This window comes from Mesoplodon densirostris, chromosome 16 (assembly GCF_025265405.1).
Source record: "Mesoplodon densirostris isolate mMesDen1 chromosome 16, mMesDen1 primary haplotype, whole genome shotgun sequence".
Taxonomy (NCBI): domain Eukaryota; kingdom Metazoa; phylum Chordata; class Mammalia; order Artiodactyla; family Ziphiidae; genus Mesoplodon; species Mesoplodon densirostris.
The window spans coordinates 68,378,105-68,403,877 of NC_082676.1; the positions used below are offsets into that span (position 1 = coordinate 68,378,105).

The following is a 25,773-nucleotide window of genomic DNA, read 5'->3' on the forward strand; positions in this document are numbered from 1 at the left end:
CTACCTCACCATGTTCAGTTTGCCAGACACGCAGAAGCCGAGACGCCGGGGTTTGCAGCAAAGAAAGGATTTATTCACAAAGCAGCCAAGCGAGGAAAGGGGAGAACAAATCTCAAATCCACCTCCCCGAAGGCGCGGGGCTGGAGTCTTTATGGCATAACCAATCAAGCAGCAAGGCGGTCTGAAGCGTGGGGAGCGTGGGGAGAGGTGATTGGGAAAAGGTGTGATAATCATCATTCTGCGCAGGTATCCCTAGGCTTCAGGCTCCGCACCTTCTAAAGGTCACTCCACGACGCTGGCACATCTTAACTGGCTGACCTCACACAGACGCAGCTGATTCCAAGCTCCTGGAAACAGCTCGGGCAAACATCTTACCGTTCAGGCTCCATGCGGCTTGCAGGACGTGCGAATCTGAAAACGACCTTGATTAGTGCCGGCAGGTGAAGTGGATCAGACTCATCAGCCATGTGCCAGGAACTGGGAGGAGGCACCAAGATTCTGCGCCCGCAGGTGTTTAGTCTCCGGGGAGACGGGCCTGTGACCCGGGAGGTACCAGCTGGACGCGTCATCTCTGCTGGTGGGAGAGGCACATGCGGCTGGGGCCAGTGGGGGGGGGGGCAGGAGGGCAGCCAGTCCTGCCCGGCCCGGAGCTGAGGGGCCAGGTAACTTTTTGGAGCCCAGGTAGGACCTCAGGAGCAGAACCAGAGAAGAGCTTGCATGATGGCCTCAGCCTCTGGTCCAGGAGTCCCTGGTCAGCTCGGGAAGGGGGTTTGGTTTTCTCACGAGGACAGATGAGGCTGCCTGGTGAAAGGCAGGACGTGGGCAGGATGGGAAGGGGGAGGATGGAGGGCCCAGGGGAGGAGGGGAGGCCAGGCCTGAGCAAGGGCAGGGTCTGGAGGTGGGCAGACAGGGTCGGGAGCCCAGAGAGAGCATCATCCCAGCCCGCGGGTATGAGCATCCTGGACACAGCGGCCGCGGGGGGGACCCACGGGGGATGCACTGGGGTGGCCCTAGGTGGGCAGTGTCAGAACAGAGCAAAATGACCTGAAAGCCCAGAAGCGCCAAAGCCAAAGGCCACAGAAAAGGGAAAAGACAGAAGGTGGACCGTGCAGAGGAGCGAATGCTGCCACCAACCCCCCTCCCTGGGCGGGCGGAGACACTGTGGGGAGAGGTGTTGTGGGCAGGAGGGCCGAGGGGAGACAGGCCCCCTGCAGCTCCCACCCCAGCAGGCTCGCTGCCAGTTCAGCTCCCAGCAGGGAGGCCTTGAGCTCCAGGCAGCCGCCCGTGGGTCCCCACAGCCTGCAGGGTGCCTTTCAGAACCAAAAGAAGGATTTGGCTGTTTTGAGTCTCTGACCTTGAGCCACTGTTTTAAAGGGCTCCACTGATAAGGTCAGGCCCACCCAGGATCACCTCCTGTTTGATTAACTTTAAATCAATTGATTATGGCTTTAATTACATTACAGACTCACATCACCTTTGCCATATAACATCCAATGACAGGAGGGGCACCCCACGGTGTCCACGAGAGGGACTCACTGGGCGTCATCATAGAGCTGCCTGTCATGCCTGGTCCTCAGCACTTTGTACCCCCAGTTTGAAGGGAAAAAAGAGAGTGAATACGGGGATGAATATCAAAGAAAAAAAGGACAGTAAAGTACAGAAGTGTATTGGTCAGCGTTCTCCAGAGAAACAGCCAGTCAGATAAACACAGAGAGATTTATTATCGGAACTGGCTCGTGCTCTCACGAAGGCTGAGAATTCTCACCGCCTGCCATCTGCAGCCGAGACTCAGGAAAGCTGGTGATGTAGTTCTGGTTTGAGTCCAAAGGCCGGAGAACCAGGGGCACTGGTTTGGGCCCAGTCTGAGGGCAGGAGGAGATGGCGGTCCCAGCTCAAGAGCCAGGCAGAGAGAGTGAATTCTCCCTTCCCCCGCCTTGTTAACTCCCATCCCCTCGTGTGATGCCACCAAAGTGGGAGCTGGCATGGGCCGGCGCACATAGCGGGTGGTGGGGCTTGGATGGAAGAAAAGCCTGGGGTCGCCTGTCTGGTGAGGAGGAAATCGTCCAAAGCCTGAGGGCACCGGGGAGCCCAGTGGGCACTGTGATTGTTTTCCCATTACCATCCTAGGATAACGCTGATTGTAGAAAGATGGAAGCAGCAGCAGGGAGCCGGGTAAACTAAATTTAATTTATTTTAACGTGAGGAGTCAAATCCAGATATATTTGTTGTAAAGATGTCCGCTTAAACTAGCTAATAAAAATAGCGAATAAAAGAGCTAACATCTAACTCTTCATATTTTATACGTGTGCTTTTTATATTTATCTACAGAGTAAACTTCTGTTTCAGGTGGCCGCATATGGAAAAGTAAGGAAAGTGTTTTCTGAAGCTTATTGACGAGCGCAGAGCCTTATTCTCTAGACAACGCTCTAACCCACTCTCATTTATTCATTCTGTTTATTTACTCACCAAAGTAGCTTCCAAGATGGCCTCTCATGATCCTTACCTCCTGGTATTTGTGCCACGTGGAGCTGAGCACAGCAGGATGCCGTGGAAATGATGGTGGGTGGTCCTGAGGCAGGTGATAAAGAACAACAGGACCCGGCCTTACTCTCTGGGACCCCCACTCGAGGGCAAGCGGCCGCCATGTTGTGAGGCCACTCAAACAGCCTGGGAGGCTCTGTCGGGGCTGTGGGGCCACCAGCCACTCCCCCTGCCCAGTCCCCTTCTCCTCCTCTCACGGGTGTCAGTCACCAGTAAACACTCATGCCCTCAGTCCCAAACCATCACGGCACCTGCTTCTGGAGAGCCCGGCCCAGAGCAGGCTCCACGGTGAGGAAGGGGGAGGGAGACGCGTCCAGGGCTCACGTGGCTCCACCCCTCCCCACATCACCCCCGCCCTTTGTTCCCCACTGCGGCCCTGCTGAGCTGCAGCGAGTCGGCCACAGTCAGACCCACTCACTCCCCGGCTGCCTACCATCCGGTTCCTTTATTAAAGCCCTGACTTTTGATCACTATAGCAGTTCTGCTCCCTTGTCAAGCCCTGATACACCGTCATTAGGCAAAGAAAAAGAAAGGTCTATAAAGGATAAGAAAAAACATGACTTTTGAAACCAGAAAGGTCCTGCCTTAAAAACGTGGGTTTGATGTTAATTTTCTTCCAAACATGTAGTTCAATGTTTATATAATGTTTTATGTAACCTTGTAGGATTTCATCAAGAAAGTTTCTGGATTTGAAACTGTGTTCCTGCATCTTAACTATTAAACTACCTGTTCCCTTTTTAAATGAGGTTTGATTCTGAAGGAGTGAAATTCAAGGGCAGTTTGTGTGAGAGAACAGAGCCCCAGCGTGAGATGTCAGGCAGCCGGTGCTGGGAGGGCCTCTGGGTAGGGAGGGTGGGACCCTCCACCAGAAGCGCAGAAAACCCAGGGAGCAATGTTTCCTGCACTCAGGGTATGAAAGCTTCGCCCAAGAGCCCCGAGGGGATTGTGGTGGAACCTGCAGGTCCCTGGGGCCCTCCCTGCTCCCTGAGGTCCGGGGAAATGGCCTAGAACTGCACACCCTACTCCCCCACTGTCAATTCCAGAGCCCATGGGGTGCGAGCCACAGTGTCGGGTACCCTAACCCACCTTCCTGGGGTGGTGGCCGCCGTATCCCTTCCATCTTCTGAATCTTGAAACTTGTGCAGTTTCTCTTGCAGCCAACCCTGAGCCCAACCTTAAAGGAAGAGAATTCTGGAAAGGTTGTCCTGGCTACATGAAGCAGACACTGTGCAAACCACCCAGACACCAAACCAGATGACTGTCCTCGGCGGGGCTCTCCGGACACTGGTTACCCTGGCAGCCACTCCCTCCCCTTCTGCAGGCTGCCAGGCCAGGCGTCTACCTGGGAAGCCAGGGTCGGCACCGCCCAACCCCACTGGGGCTTGGGTCCCACTCTGCACCTGTCCCCCTGCAGACAGTCATCCACCCTGGGGAAATAAAGGGTAGGCAGTGGTGCCAGCAGAGTCTATTACTTATTGTCATGAGTTACTTATTCTAAAGTAACAAATATCCTGTTTACAAATGTTAACAGAAACAATTTAGGGACTCCTACTGCAGCATTAGCACCCAAAGATTGAAATGACGATCTGAAAAAAAGAAATGAATCAAAATTACACATTCCTGCAATTGGTTTATTCGAAGCTTACTTGTCAATCAAAGAACAAGCCATAACCACAGGAATATTGATGAGTTTAGCTTAATAAGGAAAAATTCTAATAAGCTCAATCTTTATGCACTAACTAATTTGAAACCACTAACTAGATATATTAAGCAAACAACATGCAGAACAGTACGTGGTTTCCCACCATTTGTCTTAGACAAGGGGACATAATATATGTGCTACCTCTACTTATATTTTACGTGTACTCTGTATGAACACATACACATACTAGGCACATTTGCTTATATAATCCTACACTACTTCTGGAAAGACACAACAGACACGGATGTCACTGGCGGCCTCTGTGGAGGGGACGTGGGTGGTTGTGGGGCAGGGACGAGAGGGAGACTTCACAACATTTTATACCTTTTGGCTTAGAACCGTGTGTAATTTTATCTACTGAGAAATAAAATTAAAGAGCAAATTCTAAGACAAGCAGCAATACACCACTGAAAGCATACACTAAATTCATCACTCTCCAGGGCATTTGGGGAAATATTCACGGGGTGTTGGGGGCTTATACTGTCACATAACTTTTAAAAGCTTATGAGTGCCTCTCGAGCTCAGTTTTCAAACCTCAAATACGCATTTCAGAAGGAAGAGAACAAAGCACAGCCAGAGCTGGATGGTTTCTTTAAAGGAAGCCTGCGGGGCCCTCAGGGCTAACGGTCATCCAGGCTGAGCTTAGCAGCAAAGAGCGAGACGCCGGGGTCATCCCCAGTTTCCAGGGCCAGGTCATACGCTGTCTGGTCTCTTGCGTTCTTCTTCTGAACGCTTGCATTGCATCTGCGAAGGAAATGGGGGTGAGCGGACGGACTCAGGTCTCCGAACCTTCCCTGCCTTGGAGGCCAGTCTGGGAGCTCCTGGCCCCTGTCCCAAACTTCCCCCAAGAGGCCACCGTGACCAGCCCTCAAGGGCGGCTCTACCCTGAGACCTGAGGGGCACTGTGATCTCACACGTCCAGTGCCAATCCCGGCCGTGGGTTCCCACTGCATCAACGACCCACAACCAAGTGGGTTTAGGGGGGCAACGTTTTCATTGTGCTTTTAAAAGCCCTTAGTGCCCTGGGAGCCATGGGGGGATGGTGGCCCCATTACTGGGTCAGCTGTTCAGGAACCAGGACCCTCTGAAATCCTCACAGGCCAACAGGGGGATCACTGTGGCCATCAGTGTCCCTCAGAGGCCAAGGAACATACCCCAGTAAGGTAGTGATGCACTCCCTTCCTGCCAGGCCAAGCAGAGCTGCTTCATGAAGAGCTGCATTTTGGAGCCTGTTTGGATGGGAAAAAATCCCTGGCTAAATCCTTGGTTTGCATCCTCGAGAAAGTGGAGAAGGAGCAGGTGACCAAAGGGGCCTTGGTTTCACCCACGACCTATTTAACTAACCCAGGAGAATCTCTTGACTCTGCCCTCTCTGCTCCTTTCCTTGGAGGATTTGGAGGGTAAGCTCTGATATCAGAGAGAAAGTGAAAATCTATACACATATTCATGTTTTAAAGTGAGAAACCCCACAAGGATATGGTTTGTAGTCAATTTAGCAAATGCTAATAAATACTATGTTAGTGTATTTCCTGCAAGAGTTCATGGAACGCGTTGGACACGGTCTCACCCTTGGCTTGACCCTTTGGGCACTGTCTGTATGATAATAACCTTTCAGGGCTGTGGCTCTTATTCTTGTATAGGGACAATGACCTTGGCTTTAGTGAGTTTGGCTTGTGTGATATGAAAATAAACACCAATCTTAGAACCCAGAGGGCAGGCCCGAGAGGTCAGACAGCATATTTCGCGATCTGCCAGACTGTCTCTACCTTGCCTGGTCAGCTTTGGCCCAGTGAGTGAGCAGTGGATGCTGCAGTGGAGGATGGGTTGCTACCTGCATTCTAGAGTTCATGAAAGGCTCCTGCCCAGAGGTGGCAGAAGTGATGGAAGGTGGGAGTTGTGGCTGAAGACAGAGATGAGATGAGCAACTGGAGGTCTGCCTTCTCCTGGCCCTGATCTTTTCCTTGACACCCCCACCCTGTCCCCTGTACCTGCAGATGCACCTGCAGCCATACATTTATCCCAATAGAGAAAAAGGATGGCGGCCTCTTTTCTGAAGGAGATAAACGGAGCCTCTGGCAACTTCCATGCCCAGAGGGAAGCCTTCCACTTGTCCCAGCCTGAGAGCAGCTTCATACACCCACAACCCACCCCACCCCCACCCCAGATGATAAGCTCCTGCCATACACACAGAATTCCCACTCATCTAGCCCATTCCGCATTCTCAAACATGGATGGATGACAAAGGATCACACACATCTGAGAAAAATCTGTAGCATCAAAGAAAAATCAAACACAAATGTAAGAACTTAAAAATGACTGAAGACAATAGTAGACAAAAACAGAAGGCTTTGAAGAAGAAACAATCAGAACAAAAAGGAGCTCTTAGAAAGTAAAAATATGACTGTTGAAAGAAAAAGTATTCAGCAGGAAGGTCAAGAAAATCTCTTAAAACAGAGAGAAAAAGGGAAATGAAAAATATGGGGGAAAAAATTAAAAAGACAGACAGAGAGGGTCAATGCAAGTGGTCCACCACCTAACTAATAGGAATTCTAGAAAGAAAGAATCAGAAATAACGGAGGGGAGAAAATACCAAAGAGATAAAATTTCCCTGAGCTGAAGAAACACATGACTTTTCAGACTGAAAGGGCCAAGTGGATGAATGAACAACAGCACATCAAAAAAATACCCCCATGAAATTTCAGAACCTCAGGGATAAATGGTTCCAGAAGGAACAAAGAGGTCAGAAATGAATAAGAATTTGCTGTAGCATTTTCATGGGCTATGCTGGGTGCTAGAAATCATGAGAGCAAGGCTTGATTATTTTGAACACAGAAATTAATATCAAGGTATTAGTAGTCAAGAGTGAAGAGAAAAGAAAGTCATCTTTTTTTTTTTTTTTTTTTTTTTTGCCGTACGCGGGCCTCTCACTATCGTGGCCTCTCCCGTTGCGGAGCACAGGCTCCGGATGCGCAGGCTCAGCGGCCATGGCTCACGGGCCCAGCCGCTCCATGGCATGTGGGATCTTCCTGGACCGGGGCATGAACCCATGTCTCCTGCATCGGCAGGCGGACTCTCAACCACTGCGCCACCAGGGAAGCCCCCGAAAGTCATTTTTGATATTCAAGGACTCAAAAGTTTTTTTCTACATACCCTCTCTGAAGAAGTTACCTAAGGCCACACTCTAGCCTGACAAGGGTCAAAACCAAGAAAGAGAAAAATGTGAACAATAACTATAGGTGGATTCCAGTGAAAAGAAATCCCATGATGACCACTGTGCAGCAGGGCCAGAGGGCTGTCAGGCAAAATCCGAGTAGGAAGTATACTCCAAGAGGAAAGTCTCTAAGAAAAAAAGCACTGAAAAAGTAAGAAACCAGGTAAGATTATGGATGTGGTGAAGGCATGTTCTTTTTCAAACTAGAAAAAAACAAGGCAATCCGAAAGTCCAGGAAAATCAAAGTCACATACAAAAATACATAAGTTGTTCATGGTTTATGAAAGAAAATGAAATGTGACCTGATTTTGAATAATTTATGGTGTGTAAGGAGGATCTACTTGACATTCCTGGTAAGAAAATTTTACTTTGAGTGGCCTAAGTGTTGTTTTCTTGAACCTACAAACAAGAAAATGTAATCAGAGTACACCAATGAACAATATTTATGTAGCTATTATAATGCAATTGCTCTTCGTGCTTTTCAACTATTGCAATCAACCTATGGATGAAGAATGGATGTCTTCATTATGTTAACACAAGTAAATATAGCTGTGAGTAGTGTTGTAAAAAGTAAGCATATACTAAGAGAAGTTGTGAGATGGAAGGGGAAGGAAAGGTAGAGAGCAGTGACATACACTTATGTGCACTTACATCCAGGTGAGTCAAGAGACACCGGTGACATCATTGAAAGATGATGACTGAAATACAGCAGTTCAGGCATTTCATTGATAGTTCAGCAGTAATTACTAAAGAACAAGAACAGGAACAGAATGATCAAAACATGAAGGTCCGGTCAGCAAGCAAAATCATCACCTATGACAGCAAGAATCAGCAGATACTGTCTAAGCATGCTAAATCAGGAGTGATGGGTTGAAGTGTATTGTTTAGTGACAGAGATATAGGTGACTCTCGGGAGAACTTTAAGACATTGACATGTAGTCGTCCTTGGAGACAAGGACTGGGGGTGAAGAGGTGAGGGCAGCAGAGGACCGCCATGCCCTTCCACAGGATTTGATTTTTCAATCATGTCCACGTCTCACTTCGATACAATTAAAAAGTGATTTGGTGCGTATGAATAGTTTTCAATAAACATACACAATTTAAGAAATCTTTCTGCCAGACTAGTCATAAATAAGGCAACGTCAGTACGACTAGGCCAGAAATGAATGATGAAATTGGTGACTAAACATCCCCATACTGCTTTGTACCTAAATCAAGTCTGTCCCAGACTAATTCTGGGAGTCTCTGGTCCTGGAGGGTGGAGGTGGGGGCCTTTCCTGACCACATCACGCTCGATTCTCTTACCTGGCTTTATTTTCTTTGTAGCACTTATCATGCTCTGAAATTACTCATTCATTTGCTTACTTGTTTTTTGCCTGTCTCCTCCACTAAACTGTAAGCTCCATGAGGGAAGGGAAGTGATGTCTTCATCACTGCTGTATCTCCATCACCTAGAATGCTGACCAGCACACAGTAGGTGCTCAGAAACCACTAGTAAAATGAATACATCAATGAAAAGAATGAATAGACAAACAAATTAAGGGAAGGAGTATTGCCTCCAAGATTGAAACCCATATGAATTGCAGGAAAACATAACTATGAACTCTGCATCCACCTGTGGGAGGGTAATCCTCTGCCTGATTCGGGCTCCAGAATCCGAACTGACCAGGTAATGAGAAGGCTTTCCATTTTCCAAAGTAAATGAGAAACTTAGCGCTTTCACCGGTTTTGTGTTGCGGCAGAACTCTAAGTGTCCAACCACCCTAATGTTCTTAGACCTTGTCTAAGTTTAGATCTTATCATTCATGTAATTTCAGCAAACTTATCTGGCCAAGGCTGCTGGTGCCAACTAAGTCTGAGTGGTATGATTGGTTAGCTTCTCCTTATATTTCTCCAGAGGCAGTAAGTGAAAGTGGCAAGGCCATGTGCCTTATGACAGAATTTCCATGACTTTCCAAAGATCTGCCTTTGGTTTGATACAAACAGTTCCTGCAAGCAACTAAGATTTGGGGATCACCCTTCATATTGTTGTTGGTGGTGGTGACATTACTGTTATTAGTTTGATCAGATCAACATAACTGAGCAGTCAGGCACAGGGAGAGTCCCGTGTCCAACAGCTCTGTGAGGTCACTCCTTACCACGGACCACGCTGGGCGGGTTCTTAACGTCTCAGTGTTTGTAAGAACAGCCTCTGGACCCTCGCTACTCAGACTGTGGCACCTGGACCGTTGGCATCTCCTGAGAGCTTGCTAGAGATGCTGGATCTCAGGCCCGGCCCCACCCAGACCCACCAAATGTGCATTTTCACAAGGTCCTTGGCTGATTTACATACACATTAAAGTATGAGAAGCATTGATCAAGTTCATCTTCTTAGAGTTTGGTGCATTAAAAAAATACACATGCCCTTTCCTTAATGTGAAAACTTGGACTTGGGAAGGCTCGGTGACATCTGTTAACAGAAATAGAACTTAGAACTTAAATCCAGTTGTAACACCTTTCACCCAGGGCTTCTGTTATTTAAGCCCCACGTGGTTCTTCTCCCAGAGCCAACTCACCCATCCCCGTATCCTATGTCAATCATCGTGCAGCTGATACTTCCCACTCAAATCCTGATGATCCTCTGTTTTCATAATCACAGCTTCACGACTGCCACCACTGAAGTCCAATCATTAGGCTCCGGGCACTACAAATGATCTCACCTCATCCTCCACTAACTCTATGACCCGAGTTCGATTATCCCCATTTTATAGACGAGAAGACCTAGCAAGAGGAATACGTTCATTTTCTCCACATTTTGCTCTCTCCTGCCTCCAAACTGTCCCCTGTCACCACAGAAGACTCTACTTTCCCCTCCTTTAGCACATTCAAAGTGGTCATATTCAAAGTGTACCTTTCTCACGAGGTCTTTCAGATGACCTCTCCTGGGCTCTAAGTCACTTGAATTATTTGTTCATCTACTCAGCACATGTGTGAGTGCCAGCCTGGTGCCCCCAGATGTGCCAGGGCCACCCGGTCACCTGTGACATGGTGCTTGTTCCTCTCTTGGGGAGCTCAGAGGACCTGGCTGTAAATTCAGGGTGGAGGGGTACACAGTGTGCTACGGGGGTCTGACCACGGAGGTCTCAGTCACACCAGACACCAATCTCCTCCTCATCTTTCATCTTTCCTGCCTCCCCAGTGGCATAAATAAGGCTTCACTGTCACTTCACCCCCTCAAGTTCCTGGGGCTTCATCACACATTTACCACTTGAACTCAGATATATTCACAGGGTTGCGGCATCTCCTAGGTGGACTCAAGACCTTCTGTCTTCACAACTCTCCCCAGGCTGAGAGCAGAGTGCGTGTTTTATTTACTCAATAATGGGGCTGGGGGCGGGGATCTCTGATGGCTAGATTTTCTGGGTTAGTGGTTTCCTGCGTAACCACAGTTTGGTTTTGGAAGATGATGAATCATGACTCTGCCAACTCTTAGCGGTGTACCTAGCTCCCCAAACAAGTTAACTGCAACATGGCAAGGGCACGAAACAGAGTGCGTCCTGCCATCAGAACTCCATGCTGTGAGTCTCCTCCTCCGAGGAGCTTGTCATTGTCACGGCAGACCTTCCAGAACGTGATTGGCACAGCAAGTACACTGTGGTGCTCTGTGAATTTGTATCAAAAAGACACTTTTCTACTAATGCACAAGCAACTCAAACTGTTTACTCCAATCTAAGTATCACGGTGAATTAAGGTACACTCTCTCTTTGTAAATCCTGAATTACCTAATAGAATAAATCTCCACAGGTGAACCTCTAAGAAAACTGATGGTTGCATTTTCCTCACTAGCCTGCTAGGGCAGAGCTCAGAGGCTGGATATTTGAAACTGCCAGTGAAGATGGGCAGCTACTGTCCAAAAGCAAACAGCATCTCTGTGTCCCTCTCCTCGCAAGACTTTCTGAATCCGTGTTTCTGAAGTCTGCTGGTAAGAGGTGTCAGCTTTGGTGGAAGATGTGTATTTCTCCTCAGCCATCCCCTTTCTGCTGAGTATGAGTTTATTCTGGTAAGAAAGACACAAACATGGGAACCAGAAACCCTAGGGAGGGGCTTTCTGCTACCGGCCAAGCTGCTGGACAGAAGTTACCTGTATGGAGACCACCTGGGCTGCCTCTCGCCATTAGCTAAACAGGCTCAGGGTGAGAAGAGGATGTTAATCCTTGCTTGCAAAGGACAAGTCACGGAGCCTCTTTTACAGGAAAGTCAGATCGCCAGATGGCTTGTGCCTGAAGAGCTGTAGACAGTGGAGCCTTGAGGTCATGTTCCTGGGTCTACAGAGGTCCAGCTGTGGGGCAGAGGCCAGGTGGACCCAGGCCCAAACACTGTGAACTAACACATATAAGCCACGCTCAGCAGCATTGGCTCTCAGTGGAAAAATCTGCTTTCTGAACCCGCCCCTCCCTGACCCGACGTGAGCTATATTCTGCTAACAGTAACCATGACAATGCAGGGGGAGTGACAAAGGGCTATTACACACCATTCAGCTAGACCATATAACCACAGCGTTAGACTTAGTAGAAATGCAAGGAGATCACATGTGGATAGATGTCAGTTTACAGAATGGTAATGAAGCAACAGTGGAAACTGAGGAACACCAAAGAGAGACAGGTCACCTGTTCCACGTCCAGAGTTAGGTTCATCCTGTTAGCCGGACTCTTCATAAAGCCAGGACTCATCCACTTAAGCTACAATTCAAAATGTGCTCAAGCGATTTTTTTTTCTTTTTTTTTTTTGGTACACGGGCCTCTCACTGCTGTGGCCTCTCCCGTTGTGGAGCACAGGCTCCGGACGCACAGGCTCAGCAGCCACGGCTCATGGGCCCAGCTGCTCCGCGGCATGTGGGATCTTCCCGGACCGGGGCACAAACCCGTGTCCCCTGCATCGGCAGGCGGACTCTCAACCACTGCGCCACCAGGGAAGCCCCTCAAGCGATTTTTGTATCAACCACAAGCATTATATGTAAATGCTATTAAAAAATGCTTATCTGAATTATCCAAATATAAAGTATACCTTCACACAAAACAAGGTGTCATTATTTCTATTAACAATGATAATGTAAGTGTAGGAATGTAAATGACGAAGCTGACAAGGTATGACGCCTGTGAACCCCAAGAGAACTTGAGAAAGTAAATTCCAGCCTTCGAGTGTGTACACCCACAGGCCAAACACTCTGCTATAAAATTAAACTACTGATAAAAAGGGGGTCGTGTCTACTGACACAGGAGTCCTATTGGGCAGAAACTTTAAAAACCGCACATAGAAAAATTGAGAGAGATATTTTCAATAAAAACGCTAGAGGAAATTTTGAAAGAGGAGAATAGAAGCAAAGCTATTTAACTTTTGTCCCCTGTGCTCCTTGCCATCCTCGGCAGCATGGTTCACAGACTGGGGCCCCCAGCTACCTCAGTAACAGTGCAGGCGGCAGAGTGGTTGACCTGCGATTCCCCCAGATGACTTCCAGTTCAATAGATGGTCAGCGGGATGTAAGCAGTTAACGGCGAGGACCTGGACTCAAAACACTGTCCACCCCAGGTCCCCAAAGTAATTTGCAAGAGAACAGTGGACTCACAAGGCTGGGTGGGGTCAAGGGTGGGAAAGGAACAAAACCATCCCATGTGACTGGGGATCTCATCATCCCGCTTCCAAGCTGTGGAAACAGGAGATGATGTGGTGAACCCCCATGCACCGCCTCCCCCCGGGGCTGTTCGCATCCACGGACGACCGGATAAGGTTTTCTTTCTGCAGTAACTTCATGGGTACATTTCCCATCATGATGAAAATCATGATGAAAACACCGCTTAACACCCAATGGCTAAGGATTTGCGGGCCCACAAATATAAATTCATGAGTTAACAAAATGGATCATCATTTATCAAAGCTACTAAAAGTTAGACAATCCAGTAGTCTGTTTAAAAACCTTTGTTTTACCCAGATTTGGAAAACAGAAGCAGTTACGTCTCTCATTAAGGCCGAAATGGGTCGAAGTGGTTCCTAAGTGGTTCCAGTTGAACAGGGCCTGCAAACTGACTGCTCGGAGGAGCCCCACCGAGCACCAGCTGGCTACGACCTCACCCACAACTCTCCCTTCCTTGTGTTCCACTCACGGGCCCCACTGCTGGTCCACGTCCGCTCCCCTCTGCACGAGAACCGGGATCGCTTCATGGTGCTTGTTCGTGACCGCCAGGCTCTGAACAGGCTGGTTTTCGTTGTCACTGCAGGTGGGATCTGCTCCCTGCAGCGTGTAGAAAAGGACAAACTTGCACAAAGCCTAAGCTCAATGGCGCCCGCTCGCCATCCTAGTAAGTATAACAAACGCTTGATGGAACTAAACTGCTTTAACTCAAAAGAAGCAGGAACCCCAAGACCTAACCTATAAAGACAGAGCTGCCAAGTCATGTGGGCGATAAAACTTGTGTTTCTGCTCCCCCAGCAGGAGGCCAGGCACCTGGATGGACAACCTTGCTTCTTTAGGAAACATCATGGTCACACAGGGTCACAGACCAGGGATTCTGTCCACCTTCCTGCACTTTATTTGGGCTCCTGTGCACTTTTCTGCCTATTTTCTTTGCTATAAAAATTAGCAACAGGTAACAATTAATGTAAAGTTTTTGACTAGCCATTTAGCCTACTTCCAGATGGTTTTAAATTAAGCGGCACTGTGATTATCACAATATTGAACCAAACTTCCATCTGAAAGAGACGGGGTGACAGGCCTGGCTGAGAGCCTCAGGGAAGTGTGTTCTTGGGCTGCGCTTACTTCATCAGGTAGCTGTTCCATCACAGACACTCTTCCTTCCCCTGCTGGTCTGACTTCCTTCAGTAGAAGCTTGTTTTCAGGCTGCAGGATCACAGAAGGTGGTCGTTTCCACGGCAGCAAAATCTTTTTACTGTCACGCCCCACTTGTCCAGGCTCAACCCTCAGGGCAAATGTTTCCTCTCCTGGGTAAGTTCTGAGTCCCAGGGACAGGTGAGTGTGAGTACAAGCGTGTGTGTGTGTGTGTGTGTGTGTGTGTGTGGTCTTCAACGGCCAGCAGCACAGATAAACACATCTAATGTAAATCTAGCCAGTCTCTGAGGCCTTGCCTGGGGGAAGGACACCACACTGACATTTTTTCGTGTTATTAAGGGCAGGGATGCAATGAGAAACCTCATAAAACCCCAGAAACCACACACTAGTTTTATTATGAATATTTCGAGGAAAAGCAACCAGGTGAATCCTAAAGTTTACGCTGCATGCTTTATAAGGTGTTCAAAATCAGCCTGAGTGTGACCACCTGCCTGCGGAGAACCCCCCCACCCTCGACCAGGCTGGGTGCCCGTGTGTGTGCGGAGAGGCCCCGGGGCCCCGTGGGACTGAAGTGGTGGGGCTGGAGGGGGGAACTGACCCTGTGTCCACCTCCAGCTCGCTGCCACAGCCAAAGAAGGCCAACTAGAGGGCAAGGTGGTGGGTGAGCAAGGGCACCCACTGTCTCTCCAAAGCTCCCGTTAAAACTATTCATGGTCCATAATTGTGAAAAACAAAACTCTAACAGCTGAGGGAAACCGGGAAAGAGTACCATGCATGGATCAGAAATGGTGAAGAATCCCATAGATTGAAAGCAGATGGAATCAGACTGACAGGGAAATCAAAGCCAAGAGGAAAACCAGCTGTAGACCCCAGACATGTGAGTGTATTCTCTCCAGGGGGCCCAGCAGGAGGGCGGGCGTTGGGTGTGGCTGAATCCACAGCGTGTTATTAAAGGGCTTTACCATGAATCACGGGATGGCCGGCATCCGCCCCGCTCTCCCGTGTAGAAGGGCGGGAAGCTTTTGCTCCCTGCTTAAACCCTGATACTATTTTCCATACAGTTCACAATTTGCCTAACAGAGGTTTCTCCTGGGAGCACTGGGCCTGAGAAGGGCGAAGCGCAGAGACCAGACACGGCACGGGTTTGGAGAACCAGGAAGGAGTGGAAACCACCACAGCACTTCCACTACCGCGCTCACCAGCAGAGGGAAGGCCTTCCCACCCTGGCAACTTCAAGGACCCTCCACCCACAGAGACCTCAGGCCCACAGACCCAGCTGGGCACCCGTGCTAATCAAACTAGCCCTTCGTTTATCAACATGACCTAGCAACCAAGGATCATCACATGTTCGAGACAAACCAAAAGCAAGAAAGAGAAAGATGAGCAGATAGAACGGACCCCAGAGGAAACAGGTGATTCAGGAGACTGAGGAGAACTTTAAAATAACTCCAGTGAATAATCTCGAGAGATTGTAAAGGTTTTGCCTCCATAAAATAAAAACACACTGCTATAAAAGAGGGAACAGAAAATGAAAAAGTATTCTTCCATTTAATCAATCTCAAAATAAAACATTAGATGCACAGGCTGAAGAAGACAGCTCTAAGGATCAAGGGGAACACATACCGTAAGCTGCTGCTTCTTCCCTTGAAACGTTTTGGTCTTGAAATTCTTGGTCCTTGTGACTTTCTCCGTGGTGTCCGGGGTGCTCTGGCTGTAGTCACTCACTGGAATGACAGGAGTCGAGGACCAAAGTGAAGCACCCCACCACTCCCATCATGTAAAGAGCCACTCTCCTGCCATGCCCCCCTCTACAGGTCGGAAGGAGGAAAAGGCTTTTATAGAAATTTCTATTTGATGAAACCTGGCCCGAAGGACTCCCGGGGCTGTCCTTCTTGGTCCAGAACCAGAGGATGGGAGAAGGGAGGGGAATCAAAGGGGCTACAGTTCTCAGGCCCCAAAGAGCAACCCCTGCCCCAATTTATCTCCCCAGTTCCTGTGAAAGACTGCAAAGGTCTCAGGCCTGACTTTGCGGTGGCCAGAGGAATAACATGGGTGGAACGTGAAAGTAAGAGGCCTGGCTGGGCCGGCAAATTTTAAGCAGCTCTCTCCAGCCTTGCCAAGTCACTGTGTTGTTTTTGGTCAACGGTTCTTTAGGCTTCTCTTTTTTAATTATTATTTTTTTCTTCCAGGTTTATCGAGATGTAACTGACATACAGCGCTGTGTGAGTTTCAGGGGCACAGCAGAAGGATCTGACTTACATACACCATGAAATGAGGACCGCAAGAAGTTTAGTGAACATCCATCATCTCATATAGAAACAAAATGAAAGAAATAGAAAAAAAATTGTTGCCTCGTGATGAGAACGTGTAGGATTCACTTTCCTGTAACAACATCCATATATAACTGGTCGACTGTTTTAAAGTCCCCGGAAGGGGACAACTCACCCAGGTTGGACCCGCTGCCGAACTGCCCGTTCCCTCCCTCGGTGACACTGCTCAGAAAGTGGTCGCTGAAATTCACCTCCTTGTTCAGGTAAAGGTTCTGGCCAATGAAAAGATTCCAGCACCATGAAAGAGGAGGCTGCCACGTCCCAGCAGAATGATCTCCCTGTTCACCTGCTCCTCTTTCTGTTCACGACAGCCCCGTCTACCCAGACAGTCAAGCCTGCAGCGTGACCATGCTTCCAGACACCTCCCCCACCTCACCGTGAGGTTCTGTCCATCCTGCCTCTTACGCAGCTCCTCATTCTGGCCCCTCTTCTCACGGCGAGATCACTGCAACAGCCTTCAAACAGGTTCCTGCCAGCCCACCTTCCCTGTGGCTGCCCCAGCCCCTTTATACAATGAATGTATACGTAACTGTGTCCCCCTGTGCTTACAACCCTTCCGTGCCTTGGGATTAGGGTGGCCTGACGGGGAGGCTCAGGCTGCAGAGTCTGTATCCTGGTTTGGTCACTTAGTAGCTTAGGGGTCTTGGAAGAAGCAAGTGGCTTAACTTCTCTGAGCCTCAGTTTCCTCACCCGTAAAGTGGAAATATTATGACCAGCCTCAAAGAGATGCTGTTAAAGTAAAATGAGGTTACATGGATGTCTATAAAATGAGGATGGGTGATACACAGGCCAGACCCAGGATTCTGTATCCACCTGGACCGGTTCCACAGTGTGGCACCCTGCTCCTGCCATCGGGAGCCACCTGCTACTTCCTGAGCACAGAACACGCAGGCTAAGAAAAAACACACACAGAACCTGGGGCACATCCCCGACTTCTACGTGATGGACAGCACATTGCAGATACTCTTGTGTCTGTCCAGTTCCCCTTAACCAGTCAGGTACCATCCCAGCTGCCACGTTGGCTGCTAACAGCTCACAGCTGACCCCCGTCTCCAGCTGCCCTCAGTAGGTGGGTGCTGACCTGCCCTAGCGGTTATGCCCCTCCCCCACAGCCTCAAGTGGGGACAACTGTTTGGTGTGACTCGCCGTGTTCTGCGTCCCTCAGTCCCATTCTCCTGAAGCACCTCCCCGCCCAAGCTCTGCTGCAGCCACACAACCGAAAACACAGCATTTAGTGCTTTCCTTGGTTACAAAGCACATTCACGTGTATCTTCCCACTGGACACTCCCAGCCTCCCTGTGGGTCAGGCAGGGCCCAGGTATCTGTCCCAGTTTTAGAGACATCGTTAGCACCCTGCCAGGTCGGGGCCAGGCCCGAGTTCCCCTCCTTTTCCTTGCCTTCTTCACTCTCTTCTCAATCCATTAATTATCCTTTTGTATGTTGTGACTTCTTGTCCAATGAAACTAAAGCTGCCTGTATCAGTTAATGTTTGTCACACACTTATGGGCTCCATGGCAATGTTCCAGTTACCAAATAAGAGGGAAGATCAAGGGAGACGTGGCCACAAAGTATGGCTTATTTTTATAGGCAAATAGGTCAGAGTACATATCAGCAAACATTTCTGTCAGTCTTTCGCCTATACTCAGACTTCAGTGGGTATAAATAAACCTGAGAACTACAGGACCAATAGGGTGGGTGATAATTTCTTTCTGTTCTTATGACATCTTTATGTGCCTGAAAGCTGGCTTCTCTGAGGTTTAGCTCAGTTGTTTTTCTAATTCTATGAAATTGCTGGCCTCCAGTTAAGTTTCATAATATTCTAAACTCTTCCTTTCTATGGATTATGCAGAAGCATTTCAATAAATCATAAGCTACCATTTACTAGGCCACTCAATTTTGAAATGAATAACTTCCAGCAGTTTTACTCACCTTGTTTGAGACTTGAATATAATTCAGCCTGATGCTAACTTCATATCCATCCTCATGGACGGTAGCAGAGATGAGCTTATAAAAAAGTATTAGAAAGAATTCACAACCATGAGTGTGGGACTCAAAGCCCGGAGCCACAGCCAAGAAATTCTGAGAGGCTAAGCTGTACATTTAATCAAACATTTAATTAACACAAAAGAAGGCAGGAAAAGAGAAACAAAAACTAGATGAAATAGGACACAAATGGCAAAATGGCAGACACAAATCCAGCCTTCTCTATAATTCCATTAGTTATAAATGAACTAAATACTCCAATCAAAGAGCAGAGACTGCCAGATTGGTTAAGAAAGTAAGACCCAGATTGATACTCTCTATAAGAGACACACTTTAATGAAGCCACATGGCTGCAAGTCATCACCTGGCAAAAAGTGACCTGGGGGGGCCAGGCCTTGGCAATCAAGGGCCAAGTATTCAGGTGAGCAGCTGTCTCTGTAAGTAGCGGGAGGAATTTAGATCAATGGGGCTCAGCAAATGCTTTAAGGATCAGATAGTAAATATTTTAGGTTTTGTGGGCCATATGGTCCTTGCCATTACAGTACAAAAGCAGCTACAGACAATAAGTAAATGAATGAGTGTAGCTGTGATCCAATAAAACTTGATTTACAAAACTGGTGGCAGGCCAGATTTGCCCCACAGGCCACAGTTTGGAGACCCCTAGATTAGGCCAAGGAATTAATAAACCACCAAAATAGATTATCAAAGGAAATTGAGCAATACTTGACAATGACACAGTTCCGATGTTGGCCTAACTTGGTGGCAGAGGAGTGGATGGGCTAACTTTGAAAGGTTCTTTTAGTCTCATGACAGAGGAAGAGGACTTCTCACAGATGTGTGTCTTTATAACAGCAGTATCCCTGGGGTCTGACACACCTGCTTCAAATCCTGAATCCCCTGGACCCAGAGTGTAGTCTTGGGCAGGTCACCAAATCTCTCTGAGCCAGTTTTCCTGGATGTCAAATAAGGCGAAGAGGCATGGAAAGCGGGGCAGGAAAAAGAGAAAGGGCAAGCAAAGTGCAATTTCAGGACAGTCCTTGGGGGCAACCTCAGCCTGATCCTACGGGATGCTCCAGAGAGGAAGTCCTGCTCAGAGGCCACCCACCTTTCCCATCCTGGGCTCTGCAATCAAGGCCCGGAATTCAGGATTGTTCTGAGCATAAGACCGGAGGTGAGCAGAGATATGGTCCACCTGTTTTCTCCAGTATCCTAAAGAAGGAGAGGAACCCAAACACATGGATGATTCTTCTGAGGTGAAGGAGGAAAAGTGTCAGCATGCAACATGGATTTTCAGAGAGCTCATTTCTCTTTGCCAAACTCTGTGATGGTTTTTGCTTTCTGAACCTCGACTATGTACTAGAATAAGTTCCATGAATATTATAGAATTCCAAAGGAACGTATTTTGATTGCCATATCTGGAGTCTTTTTCTTTTTTTCTTTTAAAATTAACCATATTGAGAAACAACTTACTAATAAAGTGCTCCTATTTTAAAGATAAGTGCCCCTATTTTGAGTTTTGGCAAGTGTATACATCCCGTCGATATGGAGAACATTCCCATCACTCCAGAAAGCTTCCTGTGCCCCTTTCAGTCTGCACAGGGTTTAAAATAATTCGAATTTATTGCCACCATTTAAGGCTTGAGAGATTTCACATGAGTCTGGTTTCTCGTGCGCAGGTGGTCGACGCAGCAGCACTGGGCCTGCCCTTCTGCCGGGCCCGGCTGCCTGGGGCCGAGGGGCAGCTGCCTGCTTTGGATGGGGCAGGGCACTCCAGCCGGCCACAGCCCTTGCAGGCCTGGCTGCCTGCCTTTACTTCTTGGCTCTGCTCTGTGGCCACTTGAGTATGAAAACCTGCATCGGATCCCACCTCATCATTTTACCAGTGAGGACACTAAAGCTGAGAGCAATTGGGTGGCTTTTGCAAGGTCATCCAGACATCTAAATCTTACTCAGCCTTACTTTCCTTACCTATAAAATGGGACTAATACCTCTTACCTCATACGTCATTGTGACACCAAATAAGAGAACCTCAGTGTCTTAGTTTGGGTTCCCCTGATAGCAGAGCCTGAGACGAATACTTAGGACAGGTAGTTTCTTTGGAAGGTGACCCTGGGAAGCACGAATGATGGAGCAGAAACAGCAGGACAGGGCAGGAAGGGAAGTCAATTAAGAATCTGTTAAAAGCTGGTCAACGCCGTGGGCAGCGGGGCTCCGTCCTACTGGGACCTAAGAGGAACCAGGCAGAACGCACCCCAGGTCTGTGCACTGGACAGAGGGATCGAGGCATTCACTCTCTGCCCCCGGCCCCTTGTGTGAGCTCCAGCTCTTCTGAACTGCACCCGCCTGTGGACCAGCGGTCTTCTGCTGCTCTGAGGCAGCAAAGTAAAGAGATGCTGTGGCACGTTTTTTTTTTTGTTTTGTTTTTTTTTTTTTTTTTGCAGTACGCGGGCCTCTCACTGTTGTGGCCTCTCCCGTTGTGGAGCACAGGCTCCGGATGCGCAGGCTCAGCGGCCATGGCTCACGGGCCCAGCCGCTCCACGGCATATGGGATCCTCCCGGACCGGGGCACGAACCCGTATCCCCTGCATCGGCAGGCGGACTCTCAACCACTGCGCCACCAGGGAGGCCCTGTGGCACGTTTTGACGAGGGATGCGAGCAAAGATGCACAGAACCAACCACCACGCTGTGCTGGAATCAGGTGGGCAGAGGGGTCTGGGCATCACGAGACTCGTCTGCCAGTAGCTGACATAACACCAGAGGGAGCACTGAGCCCAGCACAGGGTTTGGCACAAAGTAGGCACATTCATCCCACAAGCAGTCACTGAGCAGCTCCTGTGTGCCATGCACTGAAGGCTGGGGATACAGCAGTGAACAAAGTTCTTGCCCTTGAGGAGTTCACAGGTGGACCCAGAGAAAATACAGGTAAATAAATAAATACGCAGGCAGGAGTATGCTGAACACGAAGATCTTACTGCGAATCTACAACAGATGTACAATTCCAAGATCAAATGTCAACTCTCAAAAAAGCCTCCAGGGAGGGCTTTATGGAAAGGCTGGGAGGGGTGAGGGGGGTCTTTTGGAAAAGGTCCTGGCAAGACCGTAAGTCCTCTTTTGGGGGGTGAGGTCTGCTCCCTCCCAGCTCGGGATGAAAGAGGGGGTTCCAGGGGCTGCCTTCTGCTATAGGGAACTGAGGTCCCATGTCTATTTTCTGTTGGTGCCAAGCAAAGCACCCCAGAACTTGGTGGTTTAAAACGTCCACCACCTGAGGCCTCCCACTTCTGTGGATCTGGAGTGTGGTCAGTGCCCAGCAGGGACGGCTCATCTCTGCCCCACATGGTATCAGCCGAGCCATCAGCTGAGGCTGGGGGTCCGAGATGGTCTCATCCCTGTGGCTGAGGCCTCGGCTAAGATAGCGCAGAGCTGGGGGCCTCCTGGCCTCTCTCTTCCAGTGACTGCCGCCTGCACCCGCTCAAACATCAGCAGTCTGTGCGGTGGCTGTTGGGGGCCCTGAGGCATCTGTCCTCATTCAGTGATCTGTCCTGACCTCTTTGCACGGCACTCACTTCCTGGGGAGTAAATGCAAGCTCCCAGCCCTCCTAGGTCCAGGCCCGGAACTGTCGTGGTGTCTCTTCTGCCACTTCTGCTGATCAAAGCAACTCGCAAGGCCAGTCTAGATTCCAAAGGAAGGGAAACAGCATACGGGGGTGGGAGGGGTCATTCTGGTCATCTCTGCAGACGATCTCTGCAGGACACTCATGCCTGGAAGACAGTGGACTGGGTCCTGACTCCCAGCTGGGAAATCCACGAGGCAAGAGAAGAGCTGGGAATGACTGACTCCCAGCTCTGCAGCCCAAGGAACTCAGGGGACCTCATCCCCATGGAACTATAAAATAAACATTTAAAGTGGCTGGAAATGGTTCTAGGGACATAGAGCAAATACAGAAACATTTGAAGAGGAAACTGTGCTAAAACTCAGAACAGCAAGAGTCTGTGGTGTTTGAACCATGACCCACCCCCTCCTCCCCTCTCTCAGCTGAGCACGATGAAAACTTCACTCCACATGGTTCAACCATAAACACATGGCTCCCTCTCCTCCCAGCTGGAGAGCTACGGAATCTTCCCAGAAGAAGCAGGATTTCAGTGTTTCTCATCCCGCCCCCATTACCTGCTGCAGAGACCAAATTCTGGGCAAATGCAGTCAAGCGTGGGGGTCCCCCCTCCTCTGTCCAGCCACCATTTATGGGATGGACGCTCTCCCTTGGGTCTGGTACACTGAGAATACTGTGGTCCAGGTCATCCTTGTCCTGGCTTATTTGTAAAGCAGAGGTCTCACAGCAGAAGAGACAAGTCAAGAAGACCAGAGAACAGCAGCACGCCCTTCACTGAGTGCCCAGCCGCTGAAGAGAAACACCCCATCCAGAGCATTGGCTCAGATATTTTACACAAGGGAAGACAAGACAGAGAGCTCCGAATCTCCATAGGAACCCACTGCTTTGGCAAGAGTGTGAGGAAGTTCAGGCCTAAGGATAACAATGAATGATGTGGTAAAAAGCAATTAAAAGAAGCCTAGAGATAGGAGTTAAACCATAGGCTGGCCAGTTTACCAAAGAGAACCACAGAAGTCAACAGCTAAGAAGAGCTCTCCTGAAGTCTGAAAAATATCTCAAAAACTATCCCTATAAAGAATCTCAAATTTAATTGGATTAGGGAGTCAGCAGCAGCCGTGCGGCGGGCCCAGACCCACACGGCCGAAGCTCATGCAAACTTGGGCGCGCGCTCGCGCCACTGCGCCGGCGGCCCGAGCGATGAAGATGGTGGCCCCCTAGACGCGGTTCTACTCCAACAGCTGCTGCCTGTGCTGCCATGTCCACACCGGCACCATCCTGCTTGGCATCTGGTACCTGATCATCAATGCCGTGGCACTGCTGATTCTATTGAGCGCCCGCCCTGGCTGATCCAGATCAGTATCGCTTTTCAAGTTCTGAACTTGGAGGTACTTGGAGCTCATGGATGATGCCAACATGTGCATTGCTATCGCAATTTCTCCTCTCATGATCCTGATCTGTGCAATGGCTACTTATGGAGCATACAAGCAACACGTGGCCTGGATCATCCCATTCTTCTGTTACCAGATCTTTGATTTTGCCCTGAACACCTTGGGTGCAGTCACTGTGCTTGTTTATCCAAACTCCATCCAGGAATACATACGACAGCTGCCTCCTGATTTTCCTTACAAAGATGATATCAGGTCAGTGAATCCTACCTGTTTGGTCCTTATTATTCTTCTGTTTATCAGCATTATCTTGACTTTTAAGGGTTACTTGATTAGCTGTGTTTGGAACTGCTACCGATACATCAATGGCAGGAACTCCTCCGCTGTCCTGGTTTATGTTACCAGCAATGACACTACGGTGCTGTTACCCCCATACAATGATGCCTCTGTGAATGGCGCCACCAAGGAGCTGCCACCACCTTATGTGTCTGCCTAAGCCTGGAAGTGTGGCATAGCTGGGAGCAATGGCTTGACTTTCATACATCAGGGCAATAGTTCTTTAATTTCACTTCTGAGATGAGCTCTCTGTGCTTATTTGTTGCGGAAAGGCTACAATTTAAAATTTTAGATGTTAAGTTGAAACTCTCTGTAGTTAGAAACCTATGCTTTAGCTAGAGCACCGTGATAGAGTAACTGTAGAATTCTTTCTGTGGGGTTGGGGTGGGCTCCCCTAGCCTTTCCTCAGCATTGAAACTACCCAACAATCCAGATGAACCTTTTGTCGGAGGAGTCTGTTGGACGTGCTGAGCCCCAGAGTTGAAGAATTTGTGACACTTTTCTCTCCATTCCCTCCTTTCTCTTTTGAAAGCGTAAAATAAAATCAAAATTATACAATGCTTTTCTTAGGCCACTCCAGTTTATAGAACAAACCCTTAGGAGAAAAGGAATGTTAATCGTGTAAGGAGTCCATATATACACGTAAATAAAACATGAATTTCCTTAGATCCTTTATGATTTAAATTCAGTGACAATTTGAGTTTGCTGGTCAAGGATTTTGTCCACGGGTTAAATTGAGACTCTTTGTCAATTCCTGGCAGTGAGGACAGTCAGTCACCACCCCGGTGGCTGCTCTTGTACCCCCATGTCTGGGGTCACGGCACGGTGTGTTAGAGGGGAACCAGTTGGTACTGTGTTGTATCAGGTTCTCCCTTTCTCACAGTTTCCCATCCCCACTCAGAGCCTAGCCTGACTCAGGGAGGACATCCATCAGCTTCTGTCAAGTGGAATTGCTGATATGTATTTACCCAATAATCTGAAAAAAGGTTTTCTTCTCTCCCTGCAAGGCACATCCTACTACTTTGAATTTCTGAGTATGCCTCGTCATCTTTTAAAATGAGTGTAAAACAGACTTCAGAAAAATGGGAGGTGGCAGGGGTGCTTTCCTTGTGAAATGCCCTTATCTTGACTACCTGAATTTCAAGGGACTTTTATATATTCATATGTTTAAAAGTCACAGCTTTCCTGTTTGTTCATTATTGAATGTGTTGTAAATGAAGCCATTTGCAATTAAAGTGAGATTTGCCCACATCCAAAAAAAAAAAGTAATTGGATCAGCCTGTAGAGCAATTTACACCCCCAGAGTGTGGTGGAAAGTAATAAAGCAATCAGCCAGCAATAAGTGGAACTTAAAGGCTGGTTATGGTCAGGGAAAGAGATGGTCAAAGAGAACCTCGCCAAAATTGCGGTCATCCTAGGGTGACAGGGTGCATGGCCAAGGCCTCACTCTCCAAGGAGCAACTTCAGAGGTGTCCCACTGTGGGGGCGAGACAGAGCCCAGGAACCTGGTCCAGCTGGTCACGAAACAAACAGACAAGCAATAACAGTAACAAGCCTGGAGGCGAGGTCAGTACCCAGAGCTGCTACAATACGTTACTTTAAATGTCCAGGTTCCAAAAAAAAAAAAAAAAAATTAAGACACAAAAAAAGAATGCAAAGAAACAAGAAACTGTGATTCATACACAGGAAAAAGAACAGGCAACAGAAACTGTGAGAGAGGTCACATGTTGGAGATTTAACAAAGATTTCAAAGCAGCCATTGTAAATATATCCAAAGAACTAAAAGAAATGATGCATGAAGAAGTAAAAGAAGGTGCCTCATGAAATACAGAATATCAATAAATACATGGAAATTA

General features: G+C 48.5%; 1 protein-coding gene and 1 pseudogene across 1 annotated transcript in view; one reads left to right on the top strand and one right to left on the bottom strand.

The window, feature by feature from the left end:
• Window positions 1–4,863: 4,863 nt before the first annotated feature.
• The window catches only part of DZANK1 (double zinc ribbon and ankyrin repeat domains 1), a 69,728-nt gene continuing 48,818 nt past the window's right edge, over window positions 4,864–25,773 (bottom strand). Inside the window, exons 13-19 of the mRNA XM_060120270.1 lie at window positions 19,693–19,796; window positions 18,534–18,608; window positions 16,720–16,816; window positions 15,898–15,998; window positions 14,245–14,325; window positions 13,592–13,719; window positions 4,864–4,987 (exon numbers count right to left, since the gene is read on the bottom strand). Coding sequence (XP_059976253.1) covers window positions 4,864–4,987; window positions 13,592–13,719; window positions 14,245–14,325; window positions 15,898–15,998; window positions 16,720–16,816; window positions 18,534–18,608; window positions 19,693–19,796 — 710 coding nt within the window. The remainder of the gene's footprint in view (window positions 4,988–13,591; window positions 13,720–14,244; window positions 14,326–15,897; window positions 15,999–16,719; window positions 16,817–18,533; window positions 18,609–19,692; window positions 19,797–25,773) is intronic.
• Window positions 23,379–24,077, top strand: LOC132476536 (lysosomal-associated transmembrane protein 4B-like; annotated as a pseudogene).